General features: G+C 40.0%; 2 protein-coding genes across 4 annotated transcripts in view; one reads left to right on the forward strand and one right to left on the reverse strand.

Moving 5' to 3' along the window:
• Positions 1-5715, reverse strand: part of LOC138981083 (HEAT repeat-containing protein 4-like) — a 28832-nt gene extending 23117 nt beyond the window's left edge. The window contains exons 1-4 of one of the 2 annotated variants that reach the window (XM_070353911.1): positions 5145-5715; positions 2727-3382; positions 2309-2448; positions 988-1023 (exon numbers count right to left, since the gene is read on the reverse strand). In XM_070353911.1, the coding sequence (XP_070210012.1) occupies positions 988-1023; positions 2309-2448; positions 2727-3382; positions 5145-5441 (1129 nt within the window). In that variant the 5' untranslated portion in view covers positions 5442-5715. The remainder of the gene's footprint in view (positions 1-987; positions 1024-2308; positions 2449-2726; positions 3383-5144) is intronic. The other variant, XM_070353912.1, reaches the window with a different exon arrangement.
• Positions 5716-7257: 1542 nt separating this feature from the next.
• Positions 7258-20641, forward strand: LOC138981088 (N(G),N(G)-dimethylarginine dimethylaminohydrolase 1-like). 2 transcript variants are annotated; one of them, XM_070353920.1, is made up of 6 exons: positions 7258-7678; positions 10364-10934; positions 11543-11642; positions 13128-13321; positions 15030-15161; positions 16370-20641. In XM_070353920.1, exons 2-6 carry the CDS (start codon positions 10542-10544, stop codon positions 16475-16477), a joined length of 927 nt encoding a protein of 308 aa, XP_070210021.1. In that variant the 5' UTR covers positions 7258-7678; positions 10364-10541; the 3' UTR covers positions 16478-20641. The 2 variants fall into 2 exon arrangements, with proteins under 2 accessions (XP_070210021.1, XP_070210023.1); XM_070353922.1 differs by lacking the exon at positions 7258-7678 and adding an exon at positions 8888-9097.
• Positions 20642-22920: the final 2279 nt, after the last annotated feature.

The following is a 22920-nucleotide window of genomic DNA, read 5'->3' on the forward strand; positions in this document are numbered from 1 at the left end:
GTCAGCTTGAGACAGTACGGAAGTAACCACACAGCTAATGTATGAGAGCAAGTTAATTACGACAAAGCCTAAACAACCATAAGAATTGAAAAAAACACTAACTCACACAAGAACAACTTAAAAAGGAAAACCTGTACAAACTGAAGAAGTAGAAGCATACATACTAACGTAATAAAAGCATAAAAAGATAGACGTAATATTTGCAGATTTTTTTAACCAACACCCGATATATATTTAGTAAACAATAATTCTGTACGTGAAAGCAGTAGCCTAACACTGTAAAGGTAACATATAGAACATAATTGTGTTACACCTACAGTGTACTCACTCATTTCTGATCAGAAAACAATGTTACATTCACAATGAAAATGAACATGAACAAAATGCACTCAAAAAGACAATGTTTATGGAAACATACAAAATTCTACACCAACAAAAAAGCCAAGCCTCAACTGAGTAGAATTTTGAAGGAAACACGTGAAAGCAGAAAATACATAAAAGAGACTGTGCCAAAAGGTGACGTTTTCATGTCAGTATGTCCCAAATGACATCACCAGTACATTTTTCATTCTATCTAATCTGTTTTCGTTCTATTTTTTCTAATAACATGCGTTAACAATTGATTGCCAACTGGAATGGAAGAGCACAAAAAGTGTAACTTGATATGTAGTTTCTCTAGAGGGAAAAACATCTTCCACTTTCATGTCAGTGTGTCCCATGCAACATACATTTGCCAAACAGCTATGTGCAAGTAGATTATTTGTTAGTGGTATAGAAAATACTGATCAACAATTAAAGTCAGTTTTCACATTCATTTTCTACCTATTTCTTATTTGTTTATTCTGTTGGCAATGGTGAAATGTCAGCAATCGTGTGTCATTCGGGACAGTAGACATGACACCTGACCTTTTGGCACAGTCTCAAAAGCAAAGACATGCTGAAATTATCTACTTTCTAATTCAAAAGGAACAAAAAGAAGAAACTTACTGCAGTCAGATTCCTCTGCTCCTTTCTGCTTGACTTCTGACAAAATAATGAATGAATATTTACATCAGTATGAAACATAATTCATCACAATAGCACTTTTTTTAATTTTAATTTTTTTTAAACATAAGTTTATTTTAACAAAGGTTACAATCATGACATGTATACAAAGTTTACAGAAACAGCAACAAGCTAGAAGCTTATAGTGGTGTTCCTGCATGACAGTACAACATATAAGGCAGTAACGGCTGAACAATTTGTCTCAATAAACCAAATCTATTAATAACGTAATAAACGTTGCATAATGATTATAAAGAAAGACAGTAAAAGCAAGGGGGGGGGGGGGGGGGGGGGGGGAAAGAAGATGAATAAAAGAAGAGGGATGGGTAGGAGATGTGCAGAAGTTAAAGTTGTTGTTTGGCTTGTAGAGCATTTATTCTGGTTTGCCCAAAGCGGCCTGAACGTTCAATGAACGAGTGTACGCTGGAAAAAATGTTCCTGTTCAAATCTAAAGAATACTGTCTGTCTCCGTTTAGAAGGTGGGGGAGGTGAATTATGTGATTAGGGAGGGTATGTATAGTTTCTTGACGTGCTTCGCAATAATTTGGACAATCGAATATGAAGTGTTTTACGGATTCGGACGGGAATCCGCAGTCACAAGATGCATCTGTAGCAACGTGACGTCTCACTAGATCGTTATTAGCACTTACTATAAGAGTGGTATTTATAACTTCCTTTGGCAAGGAGATCTACCAGATTTTATTAGATTTATTAGTACATCAATATATCAGCATAGAAGAACAAAAACCGGTGACAAGGTTCATCATTAACTCAATAACAATGTGTGCAATGACAGCACATGGCAAGGTTAGAATATTCTTCCCATGTAAGTGTTCTGTGTTCCTTTGTGTGCTTATCAATTGTGCAAATCCTGGGGTTATTTCTGTACATATTGCGCATGTTTATCTTTCTTCATTTGTGTGATTCAAATGAAAGTTATAACTGTGAAACTGTTATATGTGTGTGTGTGTGTGTGTGTGTGTGTGTGTGTGTGTGTGTGTGTGTGTGCATCCTTTGAACAGAGTGTGCATTAATTGTTTGATCCTCTCAGACTCATGCAGCCATTACCAAGTACAATGTGCAAGATAGAAGTACAGAGGCCTCCGGAGTTGCTGTCTGAGCGAACGACAAAGAAGAAGAAGAAGTACAGATATTAATAAACCAAGTGAACATTTGTTTGCCTTCTTTTTGTCATTTTGTTGACAGAAACGAGTTCCTGACATACCTAATTCAAATAAAAACATAAATGTAATGAAGTCAATACCTGCTTCTTCCTTTTCATAGCACTTTTTCTGCTTACGAATGCCAGCCGGTTGACGATAAAAAGGAGCCTTGTTATCATCTGAATATGGGTCCAAGGCTTCTCCCTTTTTACCTGTGGTTTTATACACCCTCTGCAGCAAACTGAAACACATATACTTTGGACATCAGAGCATATTACATTCGTAAACACAGATTTTATTACTGTAACAATCCACTCCTGTCTGGCCACAGGCACAAAAGGTGACAGCATGGTTGGGCATTCATTAAGTGTGTATGTATTGGCTATTTGACTACTGAACGGTTATTTTTTCTACAGAGAGAGCTAGAGGGAGAGAAAGAAAGAGTGAGAGAGATAAAGAGAGAGTACGAGAGAGAGGTGGGTGGGGGGGGGGGGGGGAGCACATGTTGCAGACACTTACGATGATTCAGCTTTTTTCCATTTTGGTTTGACTTTCTCGTCCTTTTTCAGCGGGTCAAAATCGTCGTCTTCCTCGCTCTCATCTTCCTGCACCAGGTCGGTATGATGGGGTTTGCCATACCAGCTCTCCAGGGTCTTCTGTAGTTCCTCCTGTTGCCTGGACTGTGGAATGCGTTCATGGACAATCCATGTGGCTGTGAACTCTGACAGCTGCGACATCAGGTAGGCATCCCATTCCTTTCTCGGCTTTTCTGCTTTAAACCTGGCAGATCTGGGGCGCTGCTGCACTTCTTTTTCAGCCTCAGCTTTCTCCTTCAAGGTTTTCAGCTTCTGTTGCAGTTCCTGAAGTGTTTCTGGCCGCTTAGCCCCTTTGCTGGCTGTGTCCACCACTTCAGTCAGAAAGACCTCTGAAGATTTTTCCTCTTGCTTGCTTAGGTCTAACTGTGAGCTGCTTGAATAAGTGTCTCCTTGTGCCTGAACACTCATGGCAAAGGCTTTCCTGGCTATCCTTTTCTTCATGGGTGTTAAGGAAGGGGGTTTGGTCAGCTTCAGCCCACATGGCATATGCCTCAGGTCTTTTCCATGAGCATTGTGGCGACCAACTGGCTTTTGAGCCTGCTTGCGTGGAGCTACAAGATCACTGGGATCTAAGACTTCCTGAAAAAAGAAAGGTCCCTAATTTGGGTTAACTTATCACAACTTGAGGTAAAAATAAGAGGGTAAAAGTATACTCTATGTCATGGGCTATATATTTTCTCTGCTCTGGTAAGTTTACTCTGAGTCTGAAAATACAAAATTAATTAAAATGAGAAATAAAACTTGAAAAGTACTATTTACTTAAGTTTTTGGAAATCATCAAACTTCACTACAAAACACATTTTAAACTGCAGTATGTTTTGGTAAACCAACATGTCACAATTTCATTCAAATTTAATGTAACACCTTATGAAGCATATAAATATATATGCAAACAAGTCAAGCTAATTTGGATCAGGAGTAAATATATCAAACAGACTTTTAACAATTAACAAACGTTAACGCCAAAAAAACAAAATGGATACTGGTTTGGCTAGTTATACTGTTAAAGTTCAATCATCGTCCAGTGTTGATCCCAGGCCTTGGTCTTTGGTCACTATCCCACACTTTTTTTGATCTGACGCATTGTTCTGACCCCTGGCCGGTCAACGTTCAGAAAGTTTTGACATGTAGGAAGTCTTATGACCATCAACTTTCTCACTAAATGTGACAGGACATTTAGACCTATACATGGGCGGGGATGTAGCTCAGTCGGTAGCGCGCTGGATTTGTATCCAGTTGGCCGCTGTCAGCATGAGTTTGTCCCCACGTTCGGCGAGAGATTTATTTCTCAGAGTCAACTTTGTGTGCAGACTCTCCTCAGTGTCCAAACACCCCCGTGTGTACACGCAAGCACAAGACCAAGTGCGCACGAAAAAGATCCTGTAATCCATGTCAGAGTTCGGTGGGTTATAGAAACACGAAAATACCCAGCATGCTTCCTCCGAAAACGGCGTATGGCTGCCTAAATGGCGGGGTAAAAAACGGTCATACACGTAAAATTCCACTCGTGCAAAAAACACGAGTGTACGTGGGAGTTTCAGCCCACGAACGCAGAAGAAGAAGAAGAAAACCTATACATATGTGGTGGGGTGAGAGGTGGAGAAGGATGGGTGCGGGGTGCTAGGTCAGGAAGCATTCACATAGAGACGCCAAGTCAGGGGTTGTAGTAACGTGACTTTTATTTTAATATATACCAGAAGCAGTTGTAGTTCTTTCCTCAATATACAGTCGCACACAACTCGTCGGAACTTGAAACACGATCCTGGTCGAAAGTTACTTCGCTGATGTACAACCAACTCTAAACGTTTCTCTCACACACACAGTCCCTTCAACAATCCTCGAATCAATCCTTCGCCAAAATACGGTTATAATGGCCCAAACTACACTCCTTGCCTTGATTATAACAGAAACACAAACATCGTTCAACTACAACTGGAACATCACAATCCAAGATACGCTCATTGACACGTCCTAACACTTCGAAAACACACCGGGTACTCATCAAGCTCACGCTATCATTCTGCCTCTCGCGCGTGCACACTCATTCAAACAGTCAACCAATCAAAAACCATATGATCTCCAAACTGAACTAGGGAACCCACCGCCCGCAGCGGCTGACTGACAGGCTGTTTAGGCTCGCTGTCATAGCTAGCCGCCTGCTCATGAAAACACCCCAGCGTTTTGCTTTAAAATAACTTTGGTGACGGGAGAGTACACATTGTCACACATACATTCAATCCTGGTCCAATTAACCTATTGTGGTATGAGGCTCGGAACAACACTGATTGTCTAAAAGAAATAGGGTTAGCTAATGCTAGGTGAAAAAAGTAAATGTACCTACCAACAGATACTTGCTGTCATAAGGCATCATGAAGAAACATCTGTCCTTGACCACATCTTCGTCAAACTTTATGTCAGTGCTGATTTTCTTCAGGTACCGTTTCTCCACAGGTGTGTCATCCACTGGGGCTGGTTTCAAAGCTAGTTTAGTTGTTGCAGGTTTGCGCAGGTGTTTACGCATCTCTGCACCTTGTGCACCTAGTAGAGGCATGGTCACCCCTGATGCACATGGGAAGAGAGTTTGCATGTTTGAAACTTGCCGCGACATTGGCTGTTGTTCCTTTCCTTTAGCCACCATTTTAACTGCAAGTAACTAGTTTTCAAAATTCTTTTCAGTCAATAACACAGCACATCTTCCTCATTCTTACTCTTCTTCAAAGCAGCCACTGTCACAGTTTGGTGACGACAATGACAAATTACTGTGAAATCCAACGTTTATTTTTCAAACGAACAAAATCTATTCAGGTTATCTGTGTACATTCGTTGCATGCAGCAACAGATATGATTCGTAAATCCCTCAGTCAGCCTTCTCGTGAACGGCCATTTTGTCGCATTAAGTTGCTAGGCGTACAACGCCACCATGCAAGTCAGGGGCGGTAATCTCCACAACTTTTCGCATAGGTCAAAGGCGGTCTGACTAATTACTACGCGACCGCACGCGACCACACGCGACCTTGCGCGACCCTCAAACTAAAGTATATACATGTAATATTTTATATATATAGTATCTTCACAACATTATATAACTTTATACCAAGTTTTAAGTCAAAGAAATTAAAAATAAAGGAGTTATAATGTATTTTGCGACGAGCTATCGAGCGAAAGTGAAATCATCGTGGTTCAGCGTCCGACCATGTTCGCATTGATTTAAGATCAACCTCATATATATATAGTATCTTCACAACATTATCATACTTTGTACTAAGTTTTAAATTAGAGATATAAAATCATAAGGAAGTTATGATGTATTTTCGAAGAGCTAGCGAGCAAAAGTGCAAGCATCGGATATCTGCGTCCGACCATGTTCGCATTGAGCCTGCGTTCTTAAATCAATGCGAACATGGTCGGACGCTGAAGCACGATGCTTATTTTTAATTTCTTTGACTTAAAACTTGGTATAAAGTCAGATAATGTTGTGAAGATACTATATATATATAATAAAAAACGCTCGCGCTGGACCAGAGTACTCTTCAGACTGGCTCGCTCCCCCAGTATGAAAGTTTTGTCTTGTGCACGTTTAAGACCAAGTCATGATTGCTCTGTGTGAATTACAGGCATTCCCTTTGCTATATAACTACATTGCATGCGAGCCGAGGATGTGCGTGGTGACTGGCCTTTCTCTTTTATTTGATCACAGTGAAAAATATACTGCCGACCCTCTTGATAACTGGTGAACTGGTGGCCCACGAAGTTTTTTTACTGTCCTGGCTCGCGGATTCTTGCATTTATCACGCCCCAGGTAGTTTTACCAAATTCTTTAATGTAAAGTGAAGGTAAAAGACTGAAACATATGTAAACAAAGGAAACCATAAGAAAAAATACAAATTAATATGAAAAGAATCAAAACGCAAAATCGCGACCTCTAAACCACCGCAGTCGTGACCGAGCAACCAACGCTTGGTAGAAAATGGGGTACACAAAAAATCAAATTATTCAAACACACAACGCGCAAAGCCTGGCAAATCGTCTCGCATGCGATACGCATGCTTTTTACGACGCTATAATTTTCGTCACTGTGTGACGCGTTTGGCTGTTCTATCAGCTCAATGGCTGGCTGTTGCTCCGTCTGAATTTGTCCCACCGCCAAGTCGTTTTTGTGGTTTATTTCGCATTTAGGTCCCAGGTAACATTATGAAGTTTTAATACGATCAATCGGACCTATTATCAAGTTAGTGTATCAACTTTTGAACGAACTGCGCCCAGTAGTTTCCCAGCAATAAGCTGTTAAGTGGAGAAAGACACACACACACACTGCTGAGCCCAAGTACTAGCGTACTCGGGGAAAATATTACATGTACATCCTTCAGTTTGAGGTCGCGCAAGGTAGTGCAAGGTCGCGTGTGGTTGCGTGCGGTCGCGTAGTAATTAGTCAGACCCGTCAAAGGTACTCGGCTGCCACTACTTTGTCAAAAATCCGGCTCAAAACACAAAAATAAGGGTGCAAATAGCATGAATCAGGCATGACTTCTAATATACATGTCAAAAACTTCAATTTGAAGTTAGATTTAGTCATTTTAGATGTGTGTTTTTTTTAAATGTTTTGGGTTTTTTTGGGAGTCAAGTATATGTGTGTCAAGACGCATCGTCTGCTACTGAAGTGGCTCGAGTACACTTACAGTGCTGTTTCCCAGCATTGGCAGGACGTGTGGCATAGTTGACTGGAGGTATAAAAATCTCCAGTCATCGTATTTTATCGTCACTTGAACAGTCAAGTTAAGTGAACAAGGTGCAATGTTTGTAACGGGTCAGTGTGAGTTTCAGCACAGGATTCAGTTTCTCAGGATGTAGCTGTCTTTTGAGAACATTGACATTGTGGTAGGTTATTACCATGCATCTTTATTAAAAAAGAGAAATAACTTACGCTTGAGCATGTGTTGTGTACAGTGACATAGACTAGTTATTTTTTGGCCGCTGCTAACGGCACGATATCGTTTAGCTAGCAAATATGCTAGCGGCACGATATCGTTTGGTTAGGCTGCTAACGGCACGATATCGTTTGGCTTGGTCTTCAACAAGCAAATATGCTAGCGGCACGATATCGTTTCGCTTGGTCTTCAACCAGCAAATATGCTAACGACACGAACAAACTTGGCTACAGGAAGGCTAAAGTTTTAACAAAACTGAATGATGAGACTGAATAAGCTTGAACTTGTATCCTACGATCGATAACCAGGCACTCGAAGAGTGTAGTGTACGTCATACATCCTCAGCGGTCACGTCACTTTAGTAACAATAATTATGGCGTCATGTATGACGTACTTCACATGGTGTCTTGGTGAATCCCGCGATATGTGTATGTTTGATTTTTATATCTGTTATAAGTTATATATATATATATATATATATATATATATGTATATATTTTAGTTTATTTATTATTTTGTGTGTGTGCGGATTTGTAAAGCTGGGTGAGACCGTAGCCTTAAAACTCTGGTTTATCCCGCTATAAGATAACATTATTATTATTATTATTATTATTATTATTATACCCCCAGTAAAAAGTGGGCTCTAACTCTATATACTCGTACATAACTCTATATATTGCCTAAAAAAAAATATGTAAAGTTTACACGGTACACCCTAGCTCCCCTGCTCATCAACATTGTCAGACTTTAAGGGCCGAAAAGTTTCCATACCCGGCTGACAACATTGTCCGTATTACTCCAGCCCCCCCCCCCCATCAACTTTTTCCTGGCAACTGAAAAAAATCATAAAAACCCTGGCCCCCCCCCCCCCCCCCCCAATGATTTTGACGCTCCGCCGCCCCTGTAACAGGAAGATCTAGCTCCCATATCCGCATTCGGATAATTCTCAATGCTAATATGATGGGTGTGTATTTTATTGTTTAGAGGTCAATTATTGTTTTTGCTGGTGTTATTGATCCGCAGATCTTACACACACACACACACTTGAACTTGAACTTGAACTTGAAGTTTACTATGAGGTAGGTAGCCTTTACATAGGTCCTATTAATAGACTGTAGCATGCGTGGCGGGCTGTTCTACAATCTAAACGAGGCAGGTAGGGTTGTATAGAAGTACTGTGGCGCCAGAAATTGTCTATCCTGGTCTTAAAGCTGTTGACTGATGGCGCTGTTACTGCCTCTTCAGGCAAACTGTTCCAGGTGTTCACTACTCGCTGGGAGAAGTAATTGCTTCGTACATTCAGTCTACAGTGTTCTTTGCCGAGTTTCAGAGAGTGGCCTCTAGTATCTCTACTGCTGATGGGCTCAAGGTGGGTCTGTCCGCTTCGTACATGCCGTGCACATACTTGAAGGTAGCTAGCATCCAAGCTCTCACAGTTGCTTCGCGTACGATATCGTTTCGCTAGTATCTAAGCCCTCGAATTTGCTTTATATCCGATATCGTGCCGTTAGCCACTCCGTTATTTTTTACCGCCGTTCGATCGATCATTCATTGCCCCCTTTTGATCCAGCTATTTTTGCAGTTCTATTGAAACGGTGAACAAAGGTTAACCCTCTCAGGCCTCAACCACTGATCAAGTCAAGTCAAGTTTTGGAAGGAGCGTTCTTCCCCAAAACTTCCCACAATATGCAATAGGTGTGAGAAACATAAAAATCCTTTCAGAGATGGTTATTCATCATTGTTGTAAACTCCCTTTTTTTTAGCTCCATGACAGGCAAGTAAACATAGACGGTTAGTGTTCTTTAAGAGCTGTTTTCTTTGCAGAGGAAACTTTGAGATACTTGAAAATATGTGTCAATTGCCGATGAAAGATTGCAGTATGCATACGTCTTCGTAAATATCATGAGGCATTGCCAGGAGCTTGTGTCCAAGGACTCTAAGAACACCTTACGTATGCTTATTTGCAATGCAGGTCCAACAACACTACTTATAATACACTGGGCATGGGAAACATCACCTGAGTTTTGTTTGCCATTTTATTTTTCTCATTAACCTAACATATATGTTAATGGTGTTCTGGTGCTTATTTTTCAATCCAGCGGTTAACAAATCTGCTGTCTACTATATATATATATGTGTAACATTGCATAGCTTTCCTTTGTTTAATTGCTTGTTTGCATAATTTGTCCAGGGGCGGATCAGTTGCTTTGTAAGGGGGGGGCACTTTGAATCGAAAGTGAATGTGATGGGCGCGAAGCGCCCGAATTTGCTAGGGGGGTCCGGGGGCATGCCCCCCCGGAAAAAATTTTGGCCCAAAGAAGCAAAATGGTGCCATCTGGTGCCATTTGAACTTAGAAATGGTCATAGAATCAGCTTTCCAATTTATTATTTTTTGGGGGGGGGGCACGTGCCCCCTGTGCCCCCCCCCCTCGTCCGCCCCTGTTGTCAATATATTTAAGTTATTTTTATTTGCTCTTCTCTGTTCAGAGATCAGCACAGGTTTTGTTTTTTTCATCTGTTGGGATTTTTTTTTTTTTTGGGGGGGGGGGAGGGGGGGGGGTGTCAAAGGTGAAAATTAACCTAAATGCCACACAGAAGTATGATCATGCTGATTTGAACATTTGTTCTTTTGCAGGAGAACACCTCTAAAAACCTGAAGTGCACAAAAAACGTAGTGTATCTCGTTGAACCAAACCTGTGATAATGTACTTCAGTGTGTGAACCTATCCACTGCCATAGGTCAAGCTTAGATAGTGTCTGCGTCTGAGAAAAAAAAACCTTTAAGAAGATTCAAACACATTCAAAGCAACAAGATGCATGTGCTACAGCTTTTGAGAATCACAGCATCTGGACCTTTGGGCTTATCATTGAAGCATTTCTCCAGTGCGACAGTGCATTCCAAAACACTCAGTTATGCTACATCAACACGGTCTCTGTTTAACTATACTCACGCCATCACGCGAGGAATCCCCAAGAGTTTTGTGGAGCATTCACTCAAGATGGACACATCTGAGCAAATAGTGTTGTCGCGCGCCCTTGAGCAGATGAAGAACTACATTGACGTTTTGAAAAGGTGTGGGCTGAAGGTGATAACACTCCCAGCAGATGAACGCTACCCAGACTGTTTATTTGTGGAGGATGCTGCCCTGGTTATCGGACAAAAGGCGTGTCTCACACGCCCCGGCCACCCAAGTCGAAGAGGAGAGGTGACTGATAATAATGTTTACAAGTTGCATACATATTTATATTTTCCTTAAGCCCCAGAAAGTAACTGTAATGTAAATATGAATAAAACCGTATTTGAAGATTACTAAAAGTTTTGGAGTAAAAAAAAACCCACAAGAGTGTGTTTAAATATGGAGATAAATTTACAACAATTATAAATGGAAATTATGAGAAAACAGGGACTTATAAAAAGGAGAAAGGCTGAAATTGAGGTTCTGAAAGGATTGGTTCAACTGCATTGTAGCTGCATGTTCATGTAGCTCTTCCCCCAGAAAATGAGTTCGAGTTTATTATAAATGGTACACCTAAAAAAAAATAAAAAAATCCAATTCTATAATGAAAAATGAAAATGTTCATTTTCATCTGATCCTGTTGGCAGATGTTTCTTAGTCAAGACAGCAGTCTCATTCATAATAACAATACAAACCATTCTGCATTAGAAAAGGTAAGATGAAACACCTGAAAAGGTTAAGCAAGTAAGAACTTAATTCTGAAAGTTATGCACTGGATTCCACAGTATGTATGTGACACTTTTTCACTTGTATGTGTAACTCCCATTCATTACCAATCAGTCTTTATTTTAATGAAGGTACAAGCAATAAAAGAGGCCCTTGAAAATCTTGGCATCAAGACGCAGGAGCTTGATGATCCCTCTGCTATGCTGGATGGTGGTGACATCATTTTTACAGGTCAACACCACTTTTTGCTTCTTATATCTTTTTCTGATAGGGGATGAGACTATTATTATGCTTTATTGTTATACAGTCGTACAGGGGATGAGACTATTATTATGCTTTATTGTTATACAGTCGTACAGGGGATGAGACTATTATTATGCTTTATTGTTATACAGTCGTACAGGGGATGAGACTATTATTATGCTTTATTGTTATACAGTCGTACCTGCCCTTGAAAGTGACCACTTGCCCACTACGACTTCTCCGAAGGACCCCAGATTCCATAAATAATTCACAGACATATTGACCACCTATGTCTTTAACGTCAACTTTTGATCAGTCCCTTGGGTGGTCATTTTAGACAGGTTCAACTGTACATTTTCCAAAGGCACATGCAGTGCTTCTGGTGTAACTGTAAGCCATTCGACTCACCATCTCATATGTGGCGAGGCTGTTACATGGGAAAAGACCTTACCTCCAGTTGGAAATCTATACCATAGACCTATATTAGATCTAATACAGGTCTCTGTCTATACTAAATCTATACCATAGACCTATATTAGATCTAATACAGGTCCCTGTCTATACTAAATCTATACCATAGACCTATATTAGATCTAATACAGGTCCCTGTCTATACTAAATATCAACAGCCTGGCTGCTTTCTGTGCAAAGTGGCAATATTTTATGAGTACATTTCTTAATTTAGTGGCAATCTATGAAATTAATTCATCAAAGAACTTCTCACCCACCCCCCGCGGGTTAGGGGGAAGAATTTACCCGATGCTCCCCAGCATGTCGTAAGAGGCGACTGTACGGATTCTGTTTCTCTTTTTACCCTTGTTAAGTGTTTCTTGTATAGAATATAGTCAATTTTTGTAAAGATTTTAGTCAAGCAGTATGTAAGAAATGTTAAGTCCTTTGTACTGGAAACTTGCATTCTCCCAGTAAGGTAATACATAGTACTACGTTGCAAGCCCCTGGAGCAAATTTTTGATTAGTGCTTTTGTGAACAAGAAACAATTGACAAGTGGCTCTATCCCATCTCCCCCCTTTGCCCGTCGCGATATAACCTTCGTGGTTGAAAACGACGTTAAACACCAAATAAAGAAAGAAAGAACTTCTCACCCTTCACAGGAAGCAGTTAGGATGTTAAAAGAGATGACAAACTCACTCTTCACAGGAAGGAGTGTGACTTAAACACACATTCTGAAATATGATTCATTTTATTATGTACATGTACTTGGTTGCCTACTTTTTAAACCATGAGTGTTATTTTGATGAGACTTAATTCAAAAGGTAAATCAAACTCCAGTTTCAGGGGAAAATGTAAGTACCTGTTTGTACAGGGGTAGTGCGGATAAAATTGGTTTGAGTTGTGAATTTTACAACACATAATTTACAAGCAAAAATGCAGTTTATCCAGATTTTTCTGGTCCGCTTGTTGAGGCCTCTATCATAGAAGTCAATTATTTTTTAATTTTTAATTTTTGGTAGGTCAAGAAATCCTGGTTGGTGAGAGTGAACGCAGCAACAGAGCAGCGACAGAGAGCCTGCAGCGAGTCTTTCCAGAGTTTCCTGTCACCTCAATCCCCATTTGTGGCATGCTGCACTTAAAGAGTGTGGCAACCCTGGCGCGTGAGGGTGTTATCACTGTTGGAGGCAGTGAACCAAGCCAGGAAGTTTTGAAGGTACTGAGAAATAAAGTACATGTACTTTTACTATCCATATCCTTCTTCTTTTTCGTTTATGGGCTGGAACCCCCACGTTCACTCATGTTTTTTGGCATGAGTGGGTTTTTACGTGTATGACCGTTTTTGCCCCGCCATTCTGGCAGCATACGCCGATTTCGAGGGAAGCATGCTGGGCATTTTTCGTGTTTCTATAACCCACCGAACTCTGACATGGATTACAGGATCTTTTCCGTGCGCACTTGGTCTTGTGCTTGCGTGTACACACGAAGGGGGATAAGGCACTAGCAGGTCTGCACATAAGTTGACCTGAGAGATCGGAAAAATCTCCACCCTTAACCCACCAGGCGGCCGTGGCCGGGATTCAAACTCACGACCTTCCGATTAAGAGGCCGACGTCTTACCACCCCGCCACTGCGCCCGTCTATCCAGATCCCGATTTTAAGACTACCAGCTTTAAGACTACCAGCTTTAAGACTAAAGACTACCAGCTTTAAGACTACCAGCTTTAATTAAGACTACCAGCTTTAAGACTGCTCCCCTTGTAAAACCTTGTGCAGATTTTCTGTTTACAACATCTGTAAATTAACCCCCATTTTAAGATTTCCTTACTTTTAAGACCTGTTTTTTGTGGTCTGTATAATCACCCACAGAGGGCAAAACAGGGACACTGAGACTCTGAGTTGCGCTGTTATATTCTGGTCTTTTTTCTACATCCATCTGTCAGGTATCTTTTTGTTAATCCTCTACCCCATAGGCTAACTTCGACGTGATGTGCGTACATTGGCACAATAGTATGCAGTAGGGGAACCTGTGGTGAACGTTTTGCTGAACAAACAGTTCTTATTAGTACAGTGGAACCCCCATTTTGAGACCTCCAAAAATCTGAGAAAAATCAGGTCTTAAAATTAAAAAAGAGGGAGTCTTAGATTGGGGGTCATTTTACAGAGGTTATGAACAGACAGTCTGAAAAAACAAGGTCTTAAAAAGGAGGGAGTTTTAGATTGGGGGTAATTTTACAGAGGTTATGAACAGAAAGTCTGAAAAAACAAGGTCTTAAAAAGGAGGGAGTTTTAGATTGGGGGTAATTTTACAGAGGTTATGAACAGAAAGTCTGAAAAAACAAGGTCTTAAAAAGGAGGGAGTTTTAGATTGGGGGTAATTTTACAGAGGTTATGAACAGAAAGTCTGAAAAAACAAGGTCTTAAAAAGGAGGGAGTTTTAAATTGGGGGTAATTTTACAGAGGTTATGAACAGAAAGTCTGAAAAGACAAGGTCTTAAAAAGGAGGGAGTCTTAAAATGGGGGTAATTTTACAGAGGTTCTGAACAGACAGTCTGAAAAAACAAGGTCTTAAAAAGGAGGGAGTTTTAAATTGAGGGGTCTTAAAAGGGGGGTTCCACTGTACAATTACAGTCAGTTTACTCAAAAATTCTAGACTAAGAAACAGCCTGCTGTGTTTTTTGCTGGTTTGTGTGGATGTTTTTATGCCATGCTGAAAGTGTTCACAAAAGGACAAGTGACTGATTTTGTCCTGTGTGTTTGTGTGTGTGTGTATGTGTATGCATGTGTGTATGCATGTATATTTGCATGTGCATGTGTGTGAAAGAGAGAGAGAAAGATAAAGAGGGGTAGAGAGAGGGGGAGAGAGAGAGAACGGTTCGACACTTTACTGAAATGTATTTGTTCTAGTATTTTTTATCCTACAGCTCCTGAAGTCCAAAGCGAAAGGGCAGTACAAATACATTCAACTCTCACACGATCAGTCTGCAAATGTTGTGTTCATAAATGGGAATGCGCTGATCAAACCGGAAAGTGAAATCGGATCTTCAGATTTTAAGGTGAGAACTCTTTTTTAATGCTTGAAGCGGAACTTTTCTACATTAGGCCCCCAAAAATAAAGTAAATGTTTCTGACGACAAGGCCAACAAAATAAAGGTCCTTAGGTTAGGTAATTATTTTAATTTTTTAATTTTTTTAAAAACATTTTTTTAATTTTTTTTATTTACACAGGTGCATGAGGCTTTTTGGGGGCCAGAAATTGTGCGATCTTTGTCCCCTGGATGTCAGAGAAAAGTAACTTTCCTTGGAAAGTCTGCAAAATCAAGTTTTGTTATGTTTAATTATTATTTTTTGAAGGTTCTTAAAAAGTTATAGGATCGGGAGTTAAAAATAGGGTCGGTCGGGGAACTGGAAACATTTCCCTTTTTTTCTTGGCCTTAATACCAGATTTGTTCCCCCAATGCAGTGACACTTCAGGCTGTGTTTATTTCTTGCAGGAAATAAGTAACTGAGAACAGTATCAGCAGCAGCGTGAATGTGATGTGATGCAAGGAGTGGAAAGTGCATACAAATGTGTATTTGTCTCTGAATGATTGGGTGCATCTTCCGTTTGTTTGGGTTCAGTTTGGTTTGACTTTCAGAATGACAGAAATAGTTGTAGAGTCAAACCTGTCTGTAGCGACCAGCCAAGGGTTTGTTTGTTTGTTTGTTCGTTCATGGGCTGAAACTCCCACGGCTTTTACGTGTATGACCGTTTTTACCCCGCCATTTAGGCAGCCATACGCCGCTTTCGGAGGAAACATGCTGGGTATTTTCGTGTTTCTATAACCCACCGAACTCTGACATGGATTACAGGATCTTTTTCGTGCGCACTTGGTCTTGTGCTTGCGTGTACACACGGGGGGTGTTCGGACACCGAGGAGAGTCTGCACACAAAGTTGACTCTGAGAAATAAATCTCTCACCGAACATGGGGACGAACTCACGCTGACAGCGGCCAACTGGATACAAATCCAGCGCGCTACCGACTGAACTACATCCCCGCCCCAACTAAAAGTGATCTTTAAAGAAAGAGGGTTGATGTGGAAAGGTGAATTATAGGGGGGAAAAAACTAATTGTCGTAGATCTTGTATGGTGTTAGCAATGGGTAGGGGGTCATAATTGCCAGGACAGCTGGTTTGATTGCATAAACACAGCAAGAATGCTTTGAATTGCTTGCATTTGTTGAGGGTGGATGTGTGCATTGAGCGTCCCTGCTTGATTTCAGGTGCTAACTACAGAACTACAGATTCCTACAATCCCAGTAGAGTTTGGTGAATTCTACAAAGCAGATGGGTGCTTGTCTTGCTGCTCTTTACTTCTTCAGGTGCCATAACTTTTATGGCAGAACCTGTGCCTTTTGTTATAATGTAAAAAAAAAGAAGGAAAAAACCAAGTGTTGAAACAAATTAGCAAACAGTGACTTTTGATTGAAAATGTATAAATTTACAGAGGAAAAATAGTGTTTAGGTACATGTATACGTGTATGTTTTTATATTTAGTCAAGTTTTGACTAAATATTTTAACATCGAGGGGGAATCGAAACGAGGGTCGTGGTGTATGTGCGTGTGTCTGTGTGTCTGTGTGTGTGTGTGTGTGTGTGTGTGTGTAGAGCGATTCAGACTAAACTACTGGACCGATCTTTATGAAATTTGACATGAGAGTTCCTGGGTATGAAATCCCCGAACGTTTTTTTCATTTTTTTGATAAATGTCTTTGATGACGTCATATCCGGCTTTTCGTGAAAGTTGAGGCGGCACTGTCACGCCCTCATTTTTCAACCAAATTGGTTGAAATTTTGGTCAAGTAATCTTCGACGAAGCCCGGACTTCGGTATTGCATTTCAGCTTGGTGGCTTAAAAATTAATTGATGACTTTGGTCATTAAAAATCTGAAAATTGTAAAAAAAAATAAAAATGTATAAAACGATCCAAATTTACGTTTATCTTATTCTCCATTATTTGCTGATTCCAAAAACATATAAATATGTTATATTCGGATTAAAAACAAGCTCTGAAAATTAAATATATAAAAATTATTATCAAAATTAAATTGTCCAAATCAATTTAAAAACACTTTCATTTTATTCCTTGTCGGTTCCTGATTCCAAAAACATATAGATATGATATGTTTGGATTAAAAACACGCTCAGAAAGTTAAAACGAAGAGAGGTACAGAAAAGCGTGCTATCCTTCTTAGCGCAACTACTACCCCGCTCTTCTTGTCAATTTCACTGCCTTTGCCATGAGCGGTGGACTGACGATGCTACGAGTATACGGTCTTGCTGAAAAATGGCATTGCGTTCAGTTTCATTCTGTGAGTTCGACAGCTACTTGACTAAATATTGTATTTTCGCTTTACGCGACTTGTTACTTCTGGTTTGCGTTTAATATGACTGGCTGATATTGTTGTTGATATATTGCCTGTATGAGAAAAAAAAATGTTTGAATGGATTTTAAACCAGATCCTCAGTTTGTATCTGCAATGTACAATTCTGTGGTTTTAGTCAGTAATGATACATGTACATGTACTACCATTAATTTTAAGCATTTGTTACAAATTCTTCTTATACATCTTGCTGTCTCTATGACGCTTTATCCTCTATTCAACTGACTTCTTCTGCTACCTTTTTCCTACCTATCATTCTTGTTTTTTGTAAGATAGTTAAAATATTGTGATTTTTATTCTGTTTTGAAAGTAACCTTTCTTTCTTTAGATTCCTGCTCATTTGATGGATTAAATAGGTTGATTGATGTGTGTTTGAGAGGTAGAATTTTAGGAGAGAGAAAGAGAGCAAATGTTGGGTTTGGGGGCGGGATGCATGACCATTAAGTTTTGTGCACATGCATTAGTGGTAGTGTGTGTTTTTATATCGTCGTCGTCCTGGAATTTTGGAGTAACTCGATTCTTGGCGATTTTGATGTTATTGTGCTAAGTAAATCATTCTCTTGGTCCATGAGAAATATTCTCTCAAATAAACTGCACAACACATGATTTAACATTCTAGCTTTTATTTTTCTATCCATACCACGTACAAATGTAAACACTATTTCATAATGATGTAATCAGTTTGGGCTTTCTGCTGATAAGCTGTTTCAAATGAGTTATGCCAAAATTCGGTGACGACGTCAATATATACTTTGGTTGCTAAGTGTATGGAACAATTCGTAATAGCCATTAGAATAAATATTGAATTGTACATGTGAACAAAGATTTTAGAATTCAGGAAGATTTGCTTAAGATTTATTGGAATATGTATCTCAAAATTATAATGTACAATGTTTGTTATAGGAATCATGGGTACATTATATATACATGGAAGAAAGCTATTGTAAGTCTCTGACAGCCTGAAGTAGATAATTGTGACCCTCCACCACGGAATGAGTCGCATGTCACCTTTGCATGATTTTCATATTTTTACATTTTCCTTAAGAGTTGTTTATGCTCTATCCAGTGGTGAAAACCGTTTTAGAAAAGAGCGAAAACTGTTTGAGTTATAAGCCTGTGACTAAGGTGACCCTCACACTGTTACCAGACACTCCCCGGACTTACATTAAGCCTAGCGCAGAACCGCGCGAGGTGACATGCGACTCATTTCGTGGTGGAGGGTCACAATTTAGTTTTCAAAGACCCTGTTGGGTTTTTTTGGCCTCCTGTTCTCGCTGAAAACTGTTATGCATAGTTAATGTTTGTTAATACTTTTATGCTCCTAAACATTATCTGCTAGTTTGGGTTACTTTCTGGATTATATCATAGTTTATGAAACTTTTGATTTTGTTTGCACTTCAGAAGTCATGGAGTGTAATTATTTGGCTTGTTCAAAGTTACCTTTCACATATCTTGAATACTGAGCTACAGTAATTTCATTATACTTGTTTAAGTACAGTTTGCATTTGGAAAGTATGAGCACATACAAGGCTTTTTTTACATCTCTTATTCTGGAAAATAATAATGATAATAATAATAAATGAGCATTTATATAGCGCAACATCATAACTTTACAATTATGCTCTTTGCGCTTGACACATTTAAAATTAAAACACAGTTATACAAGCATTTACATCTACATTCATAGTCAACAACGCTTAATTAAAAGCATACACCATCAAACATACATTGCAAAAGATTCTTCCACTAACTGAGTAATAAAAACATGAATAAAATAGGTAGTAAAAAACAAGGAAAATACCAGCTGAACAGAACATGTTATCAACAATGCTGAAAACAGTCCTAGTTGTTATATATACATTATCACTAAAACAACAAATACACTACATGTAGCCTACTGATGGACTGAGAAAACAAAATCAGGGGTTGTATTTCTTCAAGAGGTGCGTTTTAAGTGCTCGTTTGAATGCTTGGTGTGACTGAGAGTGGCGGATGTGAAAGGGGAGAGAATTCCACTGTGTGGATGCGCAGAAAGTAAAAGTGCGTTGTCCGTATGTTTTGGTTTTGGTGTGTGGAATGGTAAGGATGCGACAGTCAGAAGAGGCACGGAGTTGTCTTGCTGGAGAATAGACGGTGAGGAGTTCAGAGAAGTAAGCAGGAGACGAGCCAGAAAAGAAGTTAAAGCAGAGGGTGGACAGTTTGTAGTCAATGCGGGCTTGAATAGGTAACCAGTGCAGTGTGTGAAGAAGTGGTGTTGCGTGATCTCGTTTTCGTGCTTTGAGAATGAGGCGTGCTGCTGAGTTTTGGACTTTTTGTAATTTATGCAGGAGGTACAGAGGACAGCCAGAGAGAAGAGAGTTGCAGTAGTCAAGTTTAGAAAGAACAAAGGCACAGACAAGAGTGTTAGGTGTTTGAGAGGAGAGTGTGTGGCGAATGGTGCTGATCTTACGAAGCTCAAAATAAGCTGCTCTACAGACTAAAGATATATGTTTGTTAAGGGTCATGTCAGATGAAAGGGTGAATCCAAGGTTTCTAGCTGATAGTGAGAAAAGAATGTCGGTATTGCCTATTTGAACAGAAACAGGTTGGGGAGAGGGAAATGCAGTGTTCTTCTTTTTGCACAGTAAGACTTCAGTCTTATCATCATTCAGCTTGAGTTTGTTATCGACCATCCAAGATTTAACATCAGTGATGCATGTCTGAATGGTCTGGATGGCGGAATGTGTCTCTGCAGGGGGACTGCATGGGTTTATACAGCTGGGTGTCATCAGCAAAAGACTGATTTAAAACAGAATGGTTTTGAATCAGTGTGGAGAGGGGCTTAGTGTACATGATGAAAAGGATGGGACCGAGTACTGAACCTTGAGGAACGCCGAAAGAAAGTGGGGCTGGAGCAGACATCTGGCCATCGACAAGCACAGCCTGAGTCCTGCCAATGAGATAGGACTCAAGCGATTTCTTAAATGTGATTTCTTAAATCATTAGTACAACAATTTTGAGTAAGACTCTCATTTATATCCTTATGAGTGTGACTTTCTTCTCTGTTGTTTTGTGCAGTTTTATGACATTCAGTAAATAAAACTACTACATAGAGTGGTGCTAGTCTAAATTACATGTTGTGTGTGTATGTGCATGTGTGTGTGTGTGTTATTCTAGTCTATTAATCTACCAACTTAAAGTTGGTCTCTCTAAACATTCATAGTTATTGTATCAGGCCTTAAAACTAAGATTTGTATAATTTCTGAGATTTCAACATGTTCTTGTCTTTTTTTGTGTGATAAATATTAATAACAGCTAGTTGGCAGTGAACAACTGAAGCAAACAAACAATAAATCTTCTTCTTCTTCTTCAGCGTTCCAGAATTGTCTGGTTACGTGTGAGCTCGTTTGCCCATTTGGGTTCCCCACACTATACTCTGAGAGCATAATCAGCTCACTCCGCTTTCGTTGGGTAGGCATGCTGGGTATTTTCGTGTTTCCATAACCCACCGAACTCCGACATGGATTACAGGATCTTTTCGGTGCGCACTTGGTCTTGTGCTTGCGTGTACACACGAAGGGGGTTAAGTCACTACCAGGTCTGCACATAAGTTGACCTGGGAGATCGGAAAAATCTCCACTCTTAACCCACCAGGCGGCAGCGATCGGGATTCGAACTCACGACCTCCCGATTAGGAGGCCGACGTCTTACCACCACGCCACTGCGCCCGTCAAACAATAAATCAAAGAGCACGTCTCAAAGGGACTGGCTCCCCTTGGCTTAGCACTGTAACAATGACTGACTTGGGAATATAACAACATGGACAGTAAAGATATATCTTGTAACACTAACAGTATAATAAATGTCATGCCAAAAAGTACAGTGATTAAGCTCTTACTATTTACTACAAGTACTGACCCCTGCAGATAAGAATTGCCTGCTGTGAGTCAATCAATCTTTTTTTTTCAAGTATACAGTACATGTAGTTAAAATGACAAAAGTTGTAAGCCACAAAATAGAGACACAGAAATTAGAATTTTAAGGTGTATTCATGTCCATATTTCTTGTGTGGTACTTTGGGAGTCTCAAAACACCTCTTACTTCGAAACAATCTGACGATTGTCTGTATGGACATATGTACAAGTTACATAGATGCGTGTTCCACAACCATAAAAAAAAAACATATAAAAGTGCTATTTTTTATACAGGTCAGGTTGGCTGTGGGAATAGATTAAATGCATGTGGAGGATATATAGGCGACTAGGATGGGTGGGCGATTTTCCCACGCACTGGAAATAAAAGTAATGTCTGTGAATTTTTGAAATGCTGTGCAGGTGTGTTCAAGGTTAAATATAATGTTTCAAGTATGTGCAAGTAGCCTACATCAAAATATGGACGAGCATTCAGCTTCTTTTGTTGTAAAGTGAAAGAAGGGGTCACACGCAAATGTAGATGCTTGAGAAATACATCTAAACTGCTGCAGAAAAATCTATTTTCTCCTCTTCCTTATTATCAATCTTGAGGTTCTTTGCTTTTCGTCATTGCCAAATGATCATCGTCGTTGTTATTCCAATCCCATCCCTTTACAAACAAAATTTTATGTATGGAAATATGTGTTCACTGAGTCTCAACTCGGGTTTTTGGCTGGGATGTGAAGCAGAGGAAAGAAAGTGTGCTCAGTGTAGGCACAGAAACAGACAGACGCGCGCGCGTGCACACGCACACGCACACACACACACACGCACACACACACACACACACACAACACACATTCAAACACACACACACACACACACGCACGTACGCTAATCACTTGCCCTTGACACAGAAAACCGTGTAAGCTTCTATAGATATTTTATATAAGTCTGAACACAACATAAACGACCAATAGCACGTACTTGGTCAGTTCCTAAGTTCCTTACATGGGTTAGCGTTAGGCGGGTTTGTAAAAAAAGATTCAGGGTTAGGAACGGGTTAAGGTTTAAGTCACCGTTAAAAAAAAACTCCACATAACTGAGACAGTTTCCCCGAACTTGACGCTAAAATATTCTCACGTTGCCGCCACAGGAATAGCCTAGTGTGGAAAGTCCACAACGGAATCAATGGGCGTACCCAACGTGGGAGTTCCTACCCGTGGGTATGTACTCTAGGCAATGTCTGAAGCACTCGTACTCTTGATGCTTGCTGAAGACAGGAGAACTGTACCATCAGTGAAGTGCCTCAAGAGCTTTGATGTAAACAGATGTGAAAATGTCATGTAAGGTGGTGCATTTATAAAAGGCATGTTTGGAAAACACTGAGCTCAACTTGATCCAGTGAGGAAGAGCTTACATTGTAAAATGTCACAAGTTTCTGAAGCATATTTTACTGTGTGTGAAGAACGAACCAAAAGGGCGGGGGGGGGGGGGGGGA

The sequence above is a fragment of the Littorina saxatilis genome, linkage group LG12 (assembly GCF_037325665.1).
Source record: "Littorina saxatilis isolate snail1 linkage group LG12, US_GU_Lsax_2.0, whole genome shotgun sequence".
NCBI lineage: Eukaryota > Metazoa > Mollusca > Gastropoda > Littorinimorpha > Littorinidae > Littorina > Littorina saxatilis.